Here is an 18105-nt window from a genome sequence, read left to right as displayed (position 1 = left end):
CGCAATGAAGCGCTTGCGCGGTTCTCACACAGATGGCGCTGCTCGCGCTCAATTTCAAATTAGGTTTGTTATCTTGCGTTGAATATTTTATTATGTAACCCAAATATTTACATTTTATTTAGAATTATTTACAATTTTCAATTATTTTTAGTAGTTATTAGCTCATATCGAGAAAAAGATCTTTTATATTGATTGTATTTCTATTCACCTACCATTCTGAATACATTATCGCAATTTATATCAGTAGGTTTTTATCTTGTTTTGTATATCTCAATACATAGTTCGTTTGCGTCCGATAATGTCAATATTTGCTCTTTGGACTAAAATTTAATCACAAACTCTCTCTGATTGAGGGACAGAAAGAAAAAAAAAAGTCTAACCCATATCTACCCACTTATTTTTAAAAAAAATTGTATCGAGTTCTTTAATTCATTACTCAAAAGTTTACCGATAATTTGCCTGACTTGTCTACTTGCATAAATTCATTTTGTCTTCTTTCACTGTATTAAACATATTATGATGTTCTCACTTGCTCACTTATATTGTCAAAAGAAACGAAAAATGTATGTAAAAATGCAAAAAAAAGTACAAAAATAATGCCTGGTGATGAAAAACTCATTTAAAAAAATTAATCAATGAAGTAATTTTACTTTAAAAAATTCAAAGATAATAGTCATTTATCCATCATATTACTTTGTTCGGATTTTTTCCCTTATTTTAATTTTTTTTTATTTAAACATATAACACAGAGAGGGAAAACAGAACGTGGACGACCGAAAAAGACTTGGCACGATCAGATCAATCAGAACCTAAAATCTGGCGGTGTCAAAAGTCTGCGTAATCGGAGGGCATGTATGACTAGATGTATGGATGTGAAGGAGGCAAGGAGCGTATGTCAGGACAGAAGAGTGTGGCGTTCCATCCTCTCTGCCTACCCCTGCGGAGAAACGGCGTGATGGTAGTAGTAGTAGTAGTAGTAGTAACATATAACACACATAAGTCAAATGCATAATATTTCTGACGAGTAATTTCCATTAGTCATTTCGGGACATGGAATTAAGTTTGGAAAACGAATAAGCAAAATGCAAAATATAAAGCAATAAAAAATGCGGTAAATAGGCATATTAAATAAATATAAGATAAGAAGCATGTTTAGAAGACTAACCAACACCAATGTCTTTCCATAAGTATTTTTTCAGTTTATACATTTTGGATAGCTGACTTTTATTCTAAATGCTTTCGTAGAATAAACTGTTGTAAAATCGATCATATGGGGAAAAAAAGTATTTCTATAGGCATCCTGTGCTCTGTGCTTTTCTTTTAAAAAATCAATTCTATTCACCCCGCAATTTTAATTCCCCGTTTAACTGTGACGTACCTGAATACAAAAAAAAAATATTTGTATAAACTGGCAGCATTTTATTGAAAAACAAACATGGCCGCCGTGCCGCCCGCTTGCTGTCATCGCGTTCGCAACATCGGAGAAACGTCGTTGAATGTTGAAATGTGCGTTTTGTATCATTTATAATATTGATATTTAGTTCGTTCGGCCAAAATGTCGCTCTTTCGCAAACCGAAAAAGCGCATGCAGATGCGAGCTTTTGCCACCGAGGACGATGATGAGCTGAACGGGAGTGAAAACTCTATGGATATGGATGAAAATATACCTCAAGCTCCCCCTGCGCCCAGCATTAGGCCAAAAAAGGACAAGAGTAAGGACAAATTGAAACCGAAGCAGACTTTGCTCAGTTTTGGCGATGAAGGTTAGTGAATTTCTACGTTTTTCTTCATCTTTCTTCTCAAAGGGAATATTATTCAATTCAATTTGTTCAATAATAATTCATATATCCACCTTGAAGTCTGTACTTTCTTAGTATTTTTTCTCCATGTCATAATGGATAAATGTTAACGTTGTGTTTCACGCTCTCTCGCTGCTCGCTGATAGTTTGCGAAGGAGACGTGTATTGACCAGTGCTTACTATTTGAAGGAGGCGAGGAGTGTATATCAGGACAGAAGAGTGTGGCGTTCCATCCTCTCTGCCTACCCCTGCGGGGAAACGGCGTGATGGTAGTAGTAGTAGTACTATTTGTTATTTTATTATTATTTCATGTTTAAGACTTTTAGTTTCTCTATTAGTGTATTCATTAGTGTATTTTTATATTAGATACTGTATATATGTATTATGTTAAAGGCTTTAGCCGTTCAATAAATAAATAAATATATATATATATATATATATATATATATATTACTAACTAACATGCCCGCCTCCGTAGTGTAATGGTCAGCACGCTCGGCTACCGTTCTGGAGGTCCCGGGTTCGATTCCCAAGGGGGGTAAAAAAAATATAAGTGATTTTTTCACTGTAATATTTATTCAATATTACCATGGACTGAAGCGGAGGGCTGATCACCTTTCCTTCATAAGTAAAACGATCATGATAACACTGCGTTTATAAGACACAGTGCCCTATGCACCATCGGGGTGCGGAAAAGGGTTTTATTATTTATTTATTAACTAACATTTAAGGCGTATAAATTAAAAACATAAATTTTAAAGTAAGCAAGAAGACTCTTGTTAAAGATGTAGAAGAATCCCTCTTGGGAATACCCCCTCAGGCACATGGAACAGGTATTGTTCAGCATATCTTCCTACAGGCATAACCATCGGCAGGTTGCTCCTGTATATAGGAATGGGAAACTATCTATGCCCACGCTGTCCTTAGCTAACTATCGGGAACATACAGACCGATGCTCCGGATAGTTTCAGGATTATCCATCATACCGCGCAACAATGGATAGAAATGCCTCATCAAATACACATTCCTTCTAGTCTCTAGACTGTTGTAGCCGAGCATACCCTGGAGGAACTGGTAGCTCTTCCTACAGGCATAACCATCGGCAGGTTGCTCCTGTATATAGGAATGGGAAACAATCTATGCCGACGCTGTCCTTAGCTAACTATCGGGAACATACAGACCGATGCTCCGGATAGTTTCAGGATTATCCATCATTTTATTTATTTATTTAAACTTCATGTACAGAACAGAAATAAGTACATTGGCGGGCTTATTGCTAAAAAGCAATATCTTCCGACCAACTAAAAACATAGTCTAGTGATATTGGTCAAAACGTTTGATACCATATATAGCTGTTTGCAATCAGAGGGTGGATAGTACTTGAACATTAAAAAAAACATAAATTACAATATTATTTTTGACATCTCGTCAAAGATGAAGAAGAATATGGAAGTCTGGGCATTTACGGGGCTGACGACCGTCATAGGCTGGTTTAAGTGACCACTTTACACACGTGTAACATTCACCAATTCTACCCATTATTGACAACCACACTTCTCAAATTCTTGGAAGTTCCATATATATGAACCAATTTAGAAACCTTGTTCTTGAATCACTAGAACTTCACTAGAGACATCTATTGGTGAGATGTAAAGAAGCTTTTTACTAAGCAGAAACTCTTATATTAGTATGTGAGGTCCGAATCCTGGATTATAATCACACACATGAGAAACGCCAGAAAATACCATTTTCATTTTTATTATTTAAGCTTATAATTTAACCAGACAACATATAATTTATTTACAACATTTTATTATTTACAACATTTTATTATTATGTTGTAAATAAATTACAAGTTGATGATAATAAGGACCTGAAGCGGAGGGCTGATCACCTTTCCTTCATGTGTAAACGATCAAGATAACACTGCGTTTATATGACGCAGTGCCCTATGCACCATTGTGTGCGGATAAGGGATAAGATGATAATAAGGAAGGCAAAGGAAGAAGGGAGTTTAGGGAAAGAGGTAGAGGGAGGAGGTTTGATGGACAGTTAGGGTACTAATGTTAGATAGTAATGTCTCAGACGTTTCTTAAAAGTATAAATATAAGTTTACTAAAGAAATTTTGTTGAAAAATTGTCCGCCTCCGTAGTGTAATGGTCAGACGCTCGGCTACCGTTCTGGAGGTCCCGGGTTCGATTCCCAGGGGGGGGTAATGATTTTTTCACTCTATATTTATTCGATATTACCCTGGACTGCCTTCATGTGTTAAAGATCATGATAACACTGCGTTTATACGACGCAGTGCCCTATGCACTAACAGATGCGGATGAGGGTTTGATGATGATACAATTACTAAATCAAATAAAAAATTAAAGTATCAAAATTATATATTACCCTGGACTGGTACCTGAAGCGGAGGGCTGATCACCTTTCCTTCGTGTGTTAGAGATCATGATAACACTGCGTTTATATGATGCAGTGCCCTATGCACCACTGGGGTGCGGATAGAGAGTTCAGATCCGATTCCAATCCGACGCTGGCCAATATGCAGACGCTCGACCAGCACGGCAGACAGACACGGACCAGTGCAAAGAGATTTGCAGAAAATGCTCATACAAATGCGACTATGTTTTCAGAGTGCATCGATCTGGTCACCTCCGTCTACAGATGTGTGGGCGACACATCTGTAGACGGATGGATGTTGGGGTGCAAACAAGGGTTTGAATAAAAGAAATAAAAAAATAAATTTACTACATTTTGAGTGTGTCCAAATACAAATTCACAAAATCTGGATTATCACCAATTGCAGGAGTTATTTTTCATATTATCTGGTCAAATTATAAGCTTAAATAATAAAAATGAAAATGCCATTTTCTGGCGTTTCTCATGTGTGATTGAAATCCAGGATTCGGACCTCACATACTAATATAAGAGTTTCTGCTTAGTAGAAAGCTTCTTAACATCTCACCAATAGATGTCTCTAGTGAAGTTCTACTGATTCAAGAACAAGGTGTCTAAATTGGTTTATATATATATATATATATATATATATATATATATATATATATATATATATATATATATATATATATATATATATATATATATATATATATATATATATATATATATATATATATATATATATATATATATATATATATATATATATATATATATATATATATATATATATATATATATATATATATATATATATATATATATATATATATATATATATATATATATATATATATATATATATATATATATATATATATATATATATATATATATATATATATATATATATATATATATATATATATATATATATATATATATATATATATATATATATATATATATATATATATATATATATATATATATATATATATATATATATATATATATATATATATATATATATATATATATATATATATATATATATATATATATATATATATATATATATATATATATATATATATATATATATATATATATATATATATATATATATATATATATATATATATATATATATATATATATATATATATATATATATATATATATATATATATATATATATATATATATATATATATATATATATATATATATATATATATATATATATATATATATATATATATATATATATATATATATATATATATATATATATATATATATATATATATATATATATATATATATATATATATATATATATATATATATATATATATATATATATATATATATATATATATATATATATATATATATATATATATATATATATATATATATATATATATATATATATATATATATATATATATATATATATATATATATATATATATATATATATATATATATATATATATATATATATATATATATATATATATATATATATATATATATATATATATATATATATATATATATATATATATATATATATATATATATATATATATATATATATATATATATATATATATATATATATATATATATATATATATATATATATATATAGAACTTCCAAGAATTTAAGTAGTGTGGTTGTCAATAATGGGTAAAATTGGTGAATGTTACACGTGTGTAAAGTGATCACTTAAACCAGCCCATGACGGTCGTCAGCCCCGTAAATGCCCAGACTTCCATATTCTTCTTCATCCTCGATGAGATGTCTAAAAATAATACATTTTCTCTTTGTCCAGTGGAGGAGGAGGTGTTCCAAGTGAGGAAGTCGTCGCACAGCAAGAAGCTCAGCCGGCGCCTGGACCGCGAGCGCAGGGGCGTGGAGGCGCCGCCGCCGGCGCAGCAGGAAGGCACCTCCAATAACAGTAGGATAAATGATTCTTGCCCCGAGGTATAAACTTGAGTGACAGCCATAACTTACGTACAGAACTCGCGCGCTAGCCCCGCAGGCGGCGCGGTGTCCCCACACGCGCCGACAAGACTATAGGGCTTCTCCAATGAGAACATCTTATAATGTCTTTATAATACCTTTATTGAATTAATTATCTTGGTTTTCACAACTTTTTTATTAACATGTTGCCATGCAATGAATAATAAAAAAAACATTTAAGATTTTTACGGAGTGTGTGGAAGTTTTTGGTGAGAGTATTTTAATGTTTTTAATATTTTTGATTTAAAATAAACCCTATTATTTTTTGACATCTCATCAAAGATGAAGAAGAATATGGAAGTCTGGGCATTTACGGGGCTTACGACCGTCATAGGCTGGTTAATAAAAAGCTTCTTTACATCTCACCAATAGATGTCTCTAGTGAAGTTTTAGTGATTCATGAACAAGGTTTCTAAATTGGTTCATATATATAGAACTTCCAAGAATTTGAGTAGTGTGGTTGTCAATAATGGGTAGAATTGGTGAATGTTACACGTGTGTAAAGTGATCACTCAAACCAGCCTATGACGGTCGTAAGCCCCGTAAATGCCCAGACTTCCATATTCTTCTTCATCTTTGATGAGATGTCAAAAAATAATATGAAAATGGCTCCTGTAATTGGAGATAATCCAGATTTTGTGAACAAGTATTTGGACACACTCAAAATGTTGAAAATAAACCCTGATGATGACAAGGTATTGTCGAAACCGGTAGGTTGAATTGTATTCATAAAAAAATGGTGAAAACAAAGTTAATTAATTTTATAAAGACTATAGGGCGTCGTTTTAATACTACGCGAACGTCGCGGGAGTTAGTGACGCGATTATCGTGCGATAGCGAAAACTGGGTGTCCTAATAGATAGCCTGATATTGACAGTACTAAATGCGATCTCTCAGATGAATGTGTGGCAAAACGGTCCGTGACAGATGTCCGAACATTGAAATGAGGAATGAATGCAAGACTATAGGGCGTCGTTCTAATACTAAACAATCATCGCGGGAGTTAGTGACGCGATTATCGTGCGATAGCGAAAATTGCGTGTCCTAATAGATAGCCTGGTATTGACAGTACTAAATGCGATCTCTCAGACGAATGTGTGGCAAAACGGTCCGTGACAGTTGTCCGAACGGTGAAATGAGGAAGGAATGCGAGGCGTGTATGGAATGCAAGACTGTATGTATTAATTTTGAATCAAACACAGATTTTTTGAGTCTACTAAGTTTTATTTTATTAACAAAAACACATAAAAAATTAATATTGTGTGACGATTGTTTCGGCTAGTTATGGCATTTTTTAAACAAATCGCTTACTCCTTTCAAGAACGTCACAAATAAAAAAACTTGATTTTTCAGGAGAAAGTTTTTAAAGTTTAAAAATATAATACAATGTATTAAAAATAAATATCAAGCCACTTATTGAACTTTTTACTGTGCAACAGATCTTTTTAGGTAAAACCTGAAGGTTTTTTCTCCATTTAAAAAATATTTAGTATATTTAAAAAAATAATGAAACAATATCCTTTCGTCAAAATGCGAAAACGACACTTTCTGCCCTGTAGCGGGTAAATATTAAGTTAAAAATATGCCGCTTTTGCTGGGATTTAGTACCTTTTTAGGTAACACCCGAAGGTTTTTTCTCCACTTGAAAAAAAAAACACAAAGATTCGGACACACTTTGAAAATGTTTAGTGAATTTATTTTTATCATATTTTGCGCCTCTGTTTTTGAGATGCGACTAATGTATAGACTGTTACTGTTCCTGACATTCGATTGGGAGGGCGTTGGTAGCTTCCTTCCGGACCATGTTTTCTTCCAGCTTATGTTTTTGGTGGCGAATCGTCAAACGTCCGGGAGTCAGGAATATCGTATATGGTCGGTTGCTGCTTGCAGCCAGTTCCTACCCCGCACAGCGACTATGTCGTCGGACCATCTTATTTAGGGTCTTCCGACGCCTCTTTTGTTCTCCCAAGGTCTCCACGAGTCAGCACAAATTAAAAGACAGCGATTGCAAGTGTGTTAGGGCTCTTATAGCCTCTGCTATGTCAGCGTTGCCAACTTGACGCCTTCAAAGGTCCTCTGTCTGTTTAAAGACCTACCCAAGTCACTTAGTCTTAAAAAAAAGTGATAAAATCGCTTATATTTATTTGCCCCTGCCCTGGGAATCGAACCCGGGACCTCTAGTACGGTAGCCGAGCGTGCCGACTGTTACACTACGGAGGTGGACAATTTTATATTCTTCTTCTCCTTCTAGCCCTTATCCGCGCCCCAATGGTGCATAGGGCACTGCATCGTATAGAAGCAGTGTTATCTTGATCATGAACACACGAAGGAAAGGTGATCAGCCCTCCGCTTCAGGTACCAGTCCAGGGTGATAGTGAATAAATATTAGAGTGAAAAAATCACTTTTATTTATTTGACCCCCCCCCCGGGAATCGAACCCGGGACCTCCGGAATGTTTGCCGGGCGTGCTGACCATTGCATTACATTATTTAGTATTTTATATTACCGTATCACAAGGTTAGCTTTTAATTTTAAGCGGCTTGTGGAGCGCAGATGGGGACTGGACCTACATCTCTCCAAATTTTCTTTTTTTTTCTTTCACCGTTTCCTTTCATTATTTTTATTCTTATTTTTTTTATAATTTTTTATTTTACTGTATTAAAAAAAATGTTGTAAAACATATATGGCTGACTAAGTATTGCACCTACCATTTGGTCAACCTGGAATAAAGAGATATTTTTATCATTATATTTATTATTATGAATTTACAAAATCACTTCTTCTTCTTCTAACCCTCATCTGCACCCGATGGTGCATAGGGCACTGCATCATATAAACGCAGTGTTATCTTGATCATTAACACACGAAGGAAAGGTGATCAGCCCTCCACTTCAAGTACCAGTCCAGGGTGATATTGAATAAATATTAGAGTGAAAAATCACTTATATTTATTTGACCCCCACCTGGGAATCGAACCTGGGACCTCCAGTATATAACATTACAGAGGCGGACAATTCAATTATGGTATTACTTGGTAAGTACCACTATTTCTTAAAATCTAATGTGACAGGTGTTCCCATGCATTCCGAATCATTTTTCATTTTTGAACACGCATCACGGTGTTTGAAAATGATGCGGAACGCATCTAAACATCACATCACATCTAAACATCAACGCATCTAAACATCACATCACATCTAAACATCAACGCATCTAAACATCACATCACATCTAAACATCAACGCAGCTAAACATCACATCACATCTAAACATCAACGCATCTAAACATCACATCACATCTAAACATCAACGCATCTAAACATCACATCACATCTAAACATCAACGCATCTAAACATCACATCACATCTAAACATCAACGCATCTAAACATCACATCACATCTAAACATCAACGCATCTAAACATCACATCACATCTAAACATCAACGCATCTAAACATCACATCACATCACCCCACTACTTCACAAACTCCACTGGTTACGCTTTCCCGAAAGGGTTGAGTATAAACTCCGCCTACTCGTGTATAGATCAATACACAATATGGCTCCAGAGTATCTTAAGGAGCTGTGTATTCCAGATGAATTGGTCGATAGACGTCTCGCGCTTCCATCGGCTACAACATCCGCAATGGGCAAAGTTACCTTACCAGCTCGCAACCAACGCACTAAATTTGGCGAGCGTGCCTTTGCTGTTGCAGGACCGACGGCGTGGAATGCCAATGGTTAGAAATAGTGAGAGTGAGATGATCTTTAGAAAAAGACTAAAAACACATTTGTTTGCTAAATCATTTCCACCATAATATTTTCCCCAATTCATTCACCGTGAAGCGCCCTTGAGGTATTTTTTTTACAAAAATGGCGCTATATAAGTTATCCAAATTTATTATTATTATAACATTTTGAGTGTGTCCAAATACTTGTTCACAAAATCTGGATTATCTCCAATTACAGGAGTTATTTTCATATTATTTTTTGACATCTCATCAAAGATGAAGAAGAATATGGAAGTCTGGGCATTTACGGGGCTTACGACCGTCATAGGCTGGTTTAAGTGATCACTTTACACACGTGTAATAATAATCCAGGATTCGGATCTCACATACTAATATAAGAGTTTCTGCTTAATAAAAAGCTTCTTTACATCTCACCAATAGATGTCTCTAGTGAAGTTCTAGTGATTCATGAACAAGGTTTCTAAATTGGTTCATATATATATAGAACTTCCAAGAATTTGAGTAGTGTGGTTGTCAATAATGGGTAGAATTGGTGAATGTTACACGTGTGTAAAGTGATCACTTAAACCAGCCTATGACGGTCGTAAGCCCCGTAAATGCCCAGACTTCCATATTCTTCTTCATCTTTGGTGAGATGTCAAAAAATAATATTATTATTATTATTAAACACGTGTCACAATAGATTTTGGGAAATGATGGTATTCACCGAGTAAAACTTGAATTAAAAATATGTAGATATTACCGCAAAGTGACTGTCGAATCAATTGATGAAATTGAACAAAATATACTTTACAAAATGGTGTGAATAAATCGTAGTCGTACAGGAGAAAGTGACCAACTACCAAAACGTAAAATGTTCAGGAGGACCATTCAAGTCACTTTTGCTTGGCAACAAAATAAACATCAATGCAGTTAGTCATTTTTACCAAGTCAATATATTATACTTACAAGTTTAAAATCCTTTGGGATGTTTTCAGGGCAATATTAACCGGATCCACGCGGCTCGCATGACCGTATGTGTTTTAACAAAACATGCCCCATACGCGGCTGACATAACCGTTTGTGTTTTTACATTGCTCCAAGTTTCAAACCTCAGTTCAACTTGGATGGATGTTTTCATGGTGTGGAACTTTGGATAAAATAATACGTCAATCCTCGGCCTTATGACATCTGTTGAAATATCTGACTAATAATTTGTAACATCACAAGGATAAATAAAAGAACAGATCCCTGATTTTTCTCGAGGTCGATAATTAGTCCGCGCCATAATCATGCCCTATATCTGTCTCACTCTCGACGCTACGCATCGCCAGTGGGTAAGAGTGACACACGATGCGTGCTTTGATTTATTTATGTTACGATCTTATTTGTTTATATTACGATATATTTCAAGAATAATGTGACACACGTGTATTATAGAGTACCAAAAAGGCACAATGAATCCTATTGAACGTTTTTGTTTAGGGAAATAAATAGTTTCTTTACTAAATACATGATAATAGTAATCATTTTAAAAATGCGAAATACAGCCGCGCACGGGCGTCTCTCAGGAACAAAGTTAACGCGGTTAAAAGGTTAAGCTAGTAAGATATCAAATAGTCAATGATAATGTTTTTGTAAAACAATGCACTTGGTCACTTTCTCCTGTATGACTACAAAGTGTGAAATGAGAGCGATTATCGCGCGATGTGAGGGTTGGGTTCCCAGCTCAGCCGCCTGTCCGGTTGCAGGGCCGCGTGCTGCGGGGGCGCGCCGCGCTGGCGGCCTCGCGCTCCGGCGACCTGAGCGCCTCGGACGGGGAGGAGGGGGAGCCGGCCGGGCCGGCGGGGGCGCGCCCGCGCTTCCGCGCGCCGCCGCCCTCGGGCCGCGCCGTGCGCGCGCTGCTCGACAGCGGTGCCATCCCGGACGCGGCGCTCATCCACGCCGCCAGGAAGAGGCGCCAGCAGGTACGCACACCTTCCTCCCACCCCCCTCCATACCTTACTCTGGTCCTTATATTGATCTAGGTCTTCTGGCATCCTATCCCCTGTGCTTCTTTTACTGAAACCCTGTTGGCTCTAGTTCTCACCCTACTGACACCTTGTTGGCTCTGTGATTCCTCCACTAACATTCTGCTGGCTCTGGTTCTCACCCTACTGACACCTTGTTGTTCCGTGACCCTCCCACTTACACCTTGTTGGCTCTGTGCTCCCCAACTAACACCCTGTTCGCCCTGTGCTCCTCCCGCTGTTACTTTGCTGTCTCTGGACCTTTGTTACATGTGCTCTTCCCACTGACAAGGGTGTCAAAAGGTGTTGGCTCTGGTTCTCTCCCTACTGACACCTTGTTCTGTGACCATCCTACTGACACCTTGTTGGCTCTGTGATCCCTCCACTAACACCCTGTTGGCTCTGGTTCTCATCCTACTGACACCCTGTTGGCTCTGGTTCTCACCCCACTTACACCTTCTTGTCCTATGACCCTCCAACTAACACCTCGATGTTCTGCACTCCTCCCACTGACACTTTGTTGTTCTGCGCTCCCTCCACTAACCTTGTTGCTCTATGACCCTCCGACTGACATCTCGATGTTCTGCACTCCTCCCACTCTCACCGTGTTGGTTCTGCACTCCTCCCACTGACACCCTGCTAGTTCTGCACTCCTCCTACTGACACCTTGTTCTTAATTCTGTGCTCCCTCCACTAACCTTGTTGCTCTATGACCCTCCGACTGACATCTCGATGTTCTGCACTCCTCCCACTCTCACCGTGTTGGTTCTGCACTCCTCCCACTGACACCCTGCTAGTTCTGCACTCCTCCTACTGACACCTTGTTCTTAATTCTGTGCTCCCTCCACTAACCTTGTTGTCCTATGACCCTCCGACTGACACCTCGATGTTCTGCACTCCTCCCATTCTCACCGTGTTGGTTCTGTTTTCCTCCCACTGACACCCTGCTAGTTCTGCACTCCTCCTACTGACACCTTGTTCTTGATTCTGTGCTCCCTCCACTAACCTTGTTGCCTTATGACCCTCCGACTGACACCTCGATGTTCTGTACGCCTCCCACTCACGCCCCATGGGTCCTGTCGGCAGGCGCGCGAGGGCGCGGAGTTCCTGCCGTGCGGGGGCGCGGAGGGCGGCGGCGCGGAGGCGACGGGGCGGCTGGTGCGCGAGGACGGCGCGGGCGACGGCTCGGACGAGGAGGAGGAGCGCCTGCACGTGCGCGGCGCTGCGCCCCAACACTCCCAGCGGGAGGCCATCGAGCTGGCCGTCACCGAGAACGGTAACCATAACCTCCATTCTTCTTGGTATAAGCCTGGTGAAGAGGGATTATCCTCCTGCGATGTCGATTCCCAGCTGTCGGCGAATGTAGAGCAGAGGAAGACCGAGAGAAACTTGGCGTGATCGGGTATGTCAAATACTTGTCACCGGTCAGGTTAGGAGTCAAACCAATTAACCATCACGCAGCTTTTCCACAGGAGCAGGTAGAGAACATCGACTGCCATACCACTCAAATAAACGCAGAAAAAAAATATGAGAAAGAAGAAAATGATTTTTTTCTTTATAATTTTGTTTTGTTGTCAGGTTCCGACGTGGACAGTGGAGGGGAGGAGTGGGAGGCGCAACAGATCCGTAAAGCCGTCACGCACAGCCAGGTGAGTCAGACACCCTACGGATGATATCGCTCACCCCTTTCAACAACGTCATAAATAAAAAATTGCCGATTTTCAGTTGTGCATGTTTTCCGAATGCCCAGAAAATGTACTATATCCCAGCAAAGGCGGCATATTTCTAACTCAATATTTACCCGCTATAGGGCAGAAAGTGTTGATTTTGCATTTTGAAGAAAAGGTATTGTTTAATTATTTTTTTTAAATATACTAAATATTTTTCAAATGCAGAAAAGACCTTCAGGTTTTACCTAAAAAGATCTGTTGCACAGTAAAAAGTTCAATAAGTGGCTTGATATTTAATTTTAATACATTGTATTATATTTTTAAACTTTAAAAACGTTCTCCTGAAAAATCAAGTTTTTTGATTTATGACGTTCTTGGAAGGAGTGAACGATATATCAACATGACTCAGATTATTTCTTTTACATCCCAACAGAGACAAAGAATGGCCAGACTTCCATATTCTTCTTCATCGATGTTGAGATGTCAAAAAATATATATATAAAAAAAACTAGTTGGAGATAATTAATTAATTTTAAACTAAATATACCCATTGTTGAGTTTGATTATAATTAGCGGCTTAAATTGATAAATGTTAGTGATAGAAGGGTAATTACTGATTTGGTCCTGTTATATAAAATCCTTACCAGCCCTGATCTCCTAAACCAAATAAAGCTTAGCGTGCACCAAAGAGGTACTAGGCAAAAATCTGAATTCCCAGTATTTGTACATAATGCAAAGTATGCCACGTTCTCTCCCATTCCGTGGCTTCACATGTTAGCCGATGCTTTTGAAAGTATAGATTTATTTAATATATTGTTATCCACCTTGAAGTGTGTACTTTCTCAGCATTTCTCCTCCATGTTATAATGGATAAATGTAAACGTTGTGTTTCACTCTCTCTCGCTGCTCGCTGATAGTGTGTGAAGGAGACGTGTATTGACCAGTGCTTACTATTGGTTATTTTATTATGATTTTATGTTTAAGACTTTTTGTTTCTCTATTAGTGTATTCATTAGTGTATTTTGAATTTTTATATTAGATACTTCAAACCCTTATCCGCACCCCAATGGTGCATAGGGCACTGCATTATATAAACATAGTGTTATCTTTATCGTCAACACGCGAAGGAAAGGTGATCAGCCCTTTGCTTCAGGTACCAGTCCAGGGTAATATTGAATAAATATTAGAGTGAAAAAATCACTTATATTTATTTGACCCCCCCCTGGGAATCGAACCCGCGACCTCCAGAACGGTAGCCGTGCTTGCTGACCATTACACTACGGAGGCGGACATACTGTATATATGTATTATATGTATTATCTTAAAGGCTTCAGCCGTTCAATAAATAAATAATCCAGATTTGTGAACAAGTATTCGGACACACTCAAAATGTTGTAAATACATACTACTACTACTGCTACCACCATCATGCCGTTTGACCCGCAGGGGTAGGCGGAAAGGATGGAACTCCACACTCTTCTGTTCTGACATGCACTCCGTGCAGCGCAGTCGAGGGATAATCGGAGAAGAGGCATTGCTCCCACAAGGGTCACAACCCTCAGTAATGAGGAATCAGACAGAGAAGAAGAAGAATGCTCACCATTCAGCTTGTCGTTGGGTATTCTTCGACCGCTAGCTAATTTTGATTCTCTTCCGCAGATAATGGCCGCCCAACACGAGACGTATTACGGCAACGCGTACGTCATACCGCCCACACACCAGATTGCAGGTATGTGCTCGCGGGGCACCGTTAGCGCTTTCCTTTCCAAAGGTACAACGCGTCTTTTAAACATTTTTTTTTGACATCAACATAGCCATGTAAATGCCCAGACTTCCATATTCTTCTTCATCTATGTTGAGATGTCCAAAATAATGTAAAAAATTAACTCCTAATATGTCGACACTGAAAAAATAATATGATAAGGTAACATATCCAAAATAATACACGGTTTATTGGATTGAATTCTACATTTATTTATGTATATTTTAATATGTGACGCGTTTCCTCTTCTTAGGACATTATCAAACACCGACTAAGAGTGTTTGATAATGTCCTAAGAAGAGGAAACGCGTCATGTATTAACCTTTTAACCGCGTTAACTTTGTTCCTAAGAGACGCCCGTGCGCGGCGGTATTTCGCCGTTTTTTAAATGATTACTTTTATCATGTATTTAGTTAAGAAACGATTTATTTTCCTAAACAAAAACGTTCAATGGGATTCATTGTGCCTTTTTGGTACTCTATAATACACGTGTGTCACATTATTCTTGAAATATATCGTAATATAAACAAATTAGATCGTAACATAAATAAATCAAAGCACGCATCGTGTGTCACTCTTACCCACTGGCGATGCGTAGCGTCGAGAGTGAGACAGATATAGGGCATGATTATGGCGCGGACTAATTACCGACCGCAAGAAAAATCAGGGATCTGTTCTTTTATTTATCCTTGTGATGTTACAAATTATTAGTCAGATATTTCAACAGATGTCATAAGGCCAAGGATTGACGTATTATTTTATCCAAAGTTCCACACCATGAACAAAATCCCTCTAAGTTGAACTGAGGTTGGAAACTTGGAGCAAAGTAAAAACACATACGGTTATGTCAGCCGCGTGTGGGGCATGTTTTGTTAAAACACATACGGTTATGCGAGCCGCGTGGATCCGGTTAACATATACATAAATAAATGTAGAATTCAATCCAACAAACCTTGTTTTATTTTGGGTATATTACCCAACAATTCAATATGGAATTCTACCAACTGTCTGCAGTTACAATAAATTTTATTATTTATACATATACAGTGAAACCTTTATGTATCATTTTTAGTATATGTAATTTTCTTAGTTACCGTAGAATGGGGCTACTCGAACTTTGATGTGTTACTTGAGCCCAGTACAAAAAAATATTTAGATCTGTATTTGGTTTACAATAATGAACGTATGGACATGATTCACTGTTTCCCCGACAGGTGACACTTATTGTCACCATACGTTCATTATCAACTAACTAACTAACTAACCATCACGCCGCTTCTCCGCAGGGGTAGGCAGAGAGAATAGAGCGCCACACCACTCTGTCCTTGCAAACATTCTTAGCCTCTTCCACGTTCATGCATCTCCTCATACATACCCGCCGTTTGTTACGACTCCTAACCTGACCACTTTCAAGTATTTGGCATACCTGATCGTGCCATGTTTTTCTCGGTCTTCCTCTGCTTCTTTTCCCACTAACATTCGCCCCATAAATCCGTTTTACCGTTCTTTCCTCACTCATTCGCTCCACAATGTCCAAACCATCCCAACACACCTTTCTTAATTTTATCGATAATGCTTGTCTCAGCTTTGCATTCCTTCCTTATTTCACTATTCGCACATCTATCATACATCGTTTTGTCGCACATTCTTCTGAGAGATGGCGTTTCGACTGCATTCAGTCTACTTTCATCCTTCTTTTGCCAACTCCATGTTTCACTTCCATACATTAGAGTTGGAACCAGGACTCGGTTGTGCACTGCACGTTCATTATTTTAGACAATAAATATGATAAATAACTCCTATAATTGGAGATAATCCAGATTTGTGAACAAGTATTTGGACACACTAAAAAATGTTGTAAATAAGGAGAGTGTTCCGCACAAAAAAACACTGTTGAGACGGCCTCTTAGATGGCCGCGTGGTGCGTGTAGTGTGTGCTGGTGTCGGTACTGCAGTCACGTGATATTCAGGCTTGCGCATTGCAGACTTGGGGGAGCTGAACCCGTTTGCGGCGCCCCCGGCGGCCGTGAGCGAGGCCGCGCTGACGAGGGAGCACCTGCGGCCGCTCGCGCCTCCCGGGGAGCCCGGGCCCCCGCCGCGCCAGCTGGCCGAGACGCTGCGGGAGAGGTAGGGCCCCCGTCACACAGCCGAACAGTTCCCAATACATACAACATACCCGTGAAACGTATTAACCCTTCACTGCATAATAATAATAATAAAACCCTTATCCGCACCCTAATGGTGCATAGGGCACTGTGTCATATAAACGCAGTGTTATCTTGATCGTTTACACATGAAGGAAGGGTGATCAGCCCTCCACTTCAGGTACCAGTCCAGGGTAATATTGAATAAATATTACAGTGAAAAAATCACACCCATGAAACATATAAACAGTTCCCAATACAACATCTTATGAAACATATAAACAGTTCCCGATATAACATCTTATTAAACATATAAACAGTTCCCAATATAACATCTTATGAAATATATAAACACTTCCCAATACAACATACAGACAGTTCCCAATACAACATCTTATGAAACATATAAACAGTTCCCAATACAACATCTTATGAAACATATTAACACTTATAACACCCAATACAACACACCCATAAAAAAGATAAGCACTTCACAATTTGTACCACTTAAAATATATAAACAGTTCCCAATACAACACACCCA

The 18105-nt window shown here is 37.9% G+C and overlaps 1 protein-coding gene across 4 annotated transcripts in view; it reads left to right on the top strand.

Annotated features, from left to right (window-relative positions):
- Positions 1-1443: 1443 nt before the first annotated feature.
- Positions 1444-18105, top strand: part of LOC148306368 (PAX3- and PAX7-binding protein 1) — a 32522-nt gene continuing 15860 nt past the window's right edge. Inside the window, exons 1-7 of one of the 4 annotated variants that reach the window (XM_088265193.1) lie at positions 1444-1763; positions 6054-6205; positions 11728-11943; positions 13072-13261; positions 13564-13634; positions 15315-15426; positions 17403-17544. In XM_088265193.1, the coding sequence (XP_088121319.1) occupies positions 1556-1763; positions 6054-6205; positions 11728-11943; positions 13072-13261; positions 13564-13634; positions 15315-15426; positions 17403-17544 (1091 nt within the window). In that variant the 5' untranslated portion in view covers positions 1444-1555. Of the gene's footprint in view, positions 1764-6053; positions 6206-11727; positions 11944-13071; positions 13262-13563; positions 13635-15314; positions 15427-17387; positions 17545-18105 lie in introns of all 4 variants that reach the window. The other 3 variants (XM_088265192.1, XM_088265194.1, XM_088265196.1) reach the window with 3 other exon arrangements.

This window comes from Brachycentrus maculatus, unplaced genomic scaffold, assembly GCF_059751285.1.
Source record: "Brachycentrus maculatus isolate JH-2025_06_01 unplaced genomic scaffold, ASM5975128v1 h1tg000243l, whole genome shotgun sequence".
Lineage (NCBI taxonomy): Eukaryota > Metazoa > Arthropoda > Insecta > Trichoptera > Brachycentridae > Brachycentrus > Brachycentrus maculatus.
Note: the sequence above shows the minus strand (reverse complement) of the source record. Positions and strands in the feature narration are given on the sequence as shown.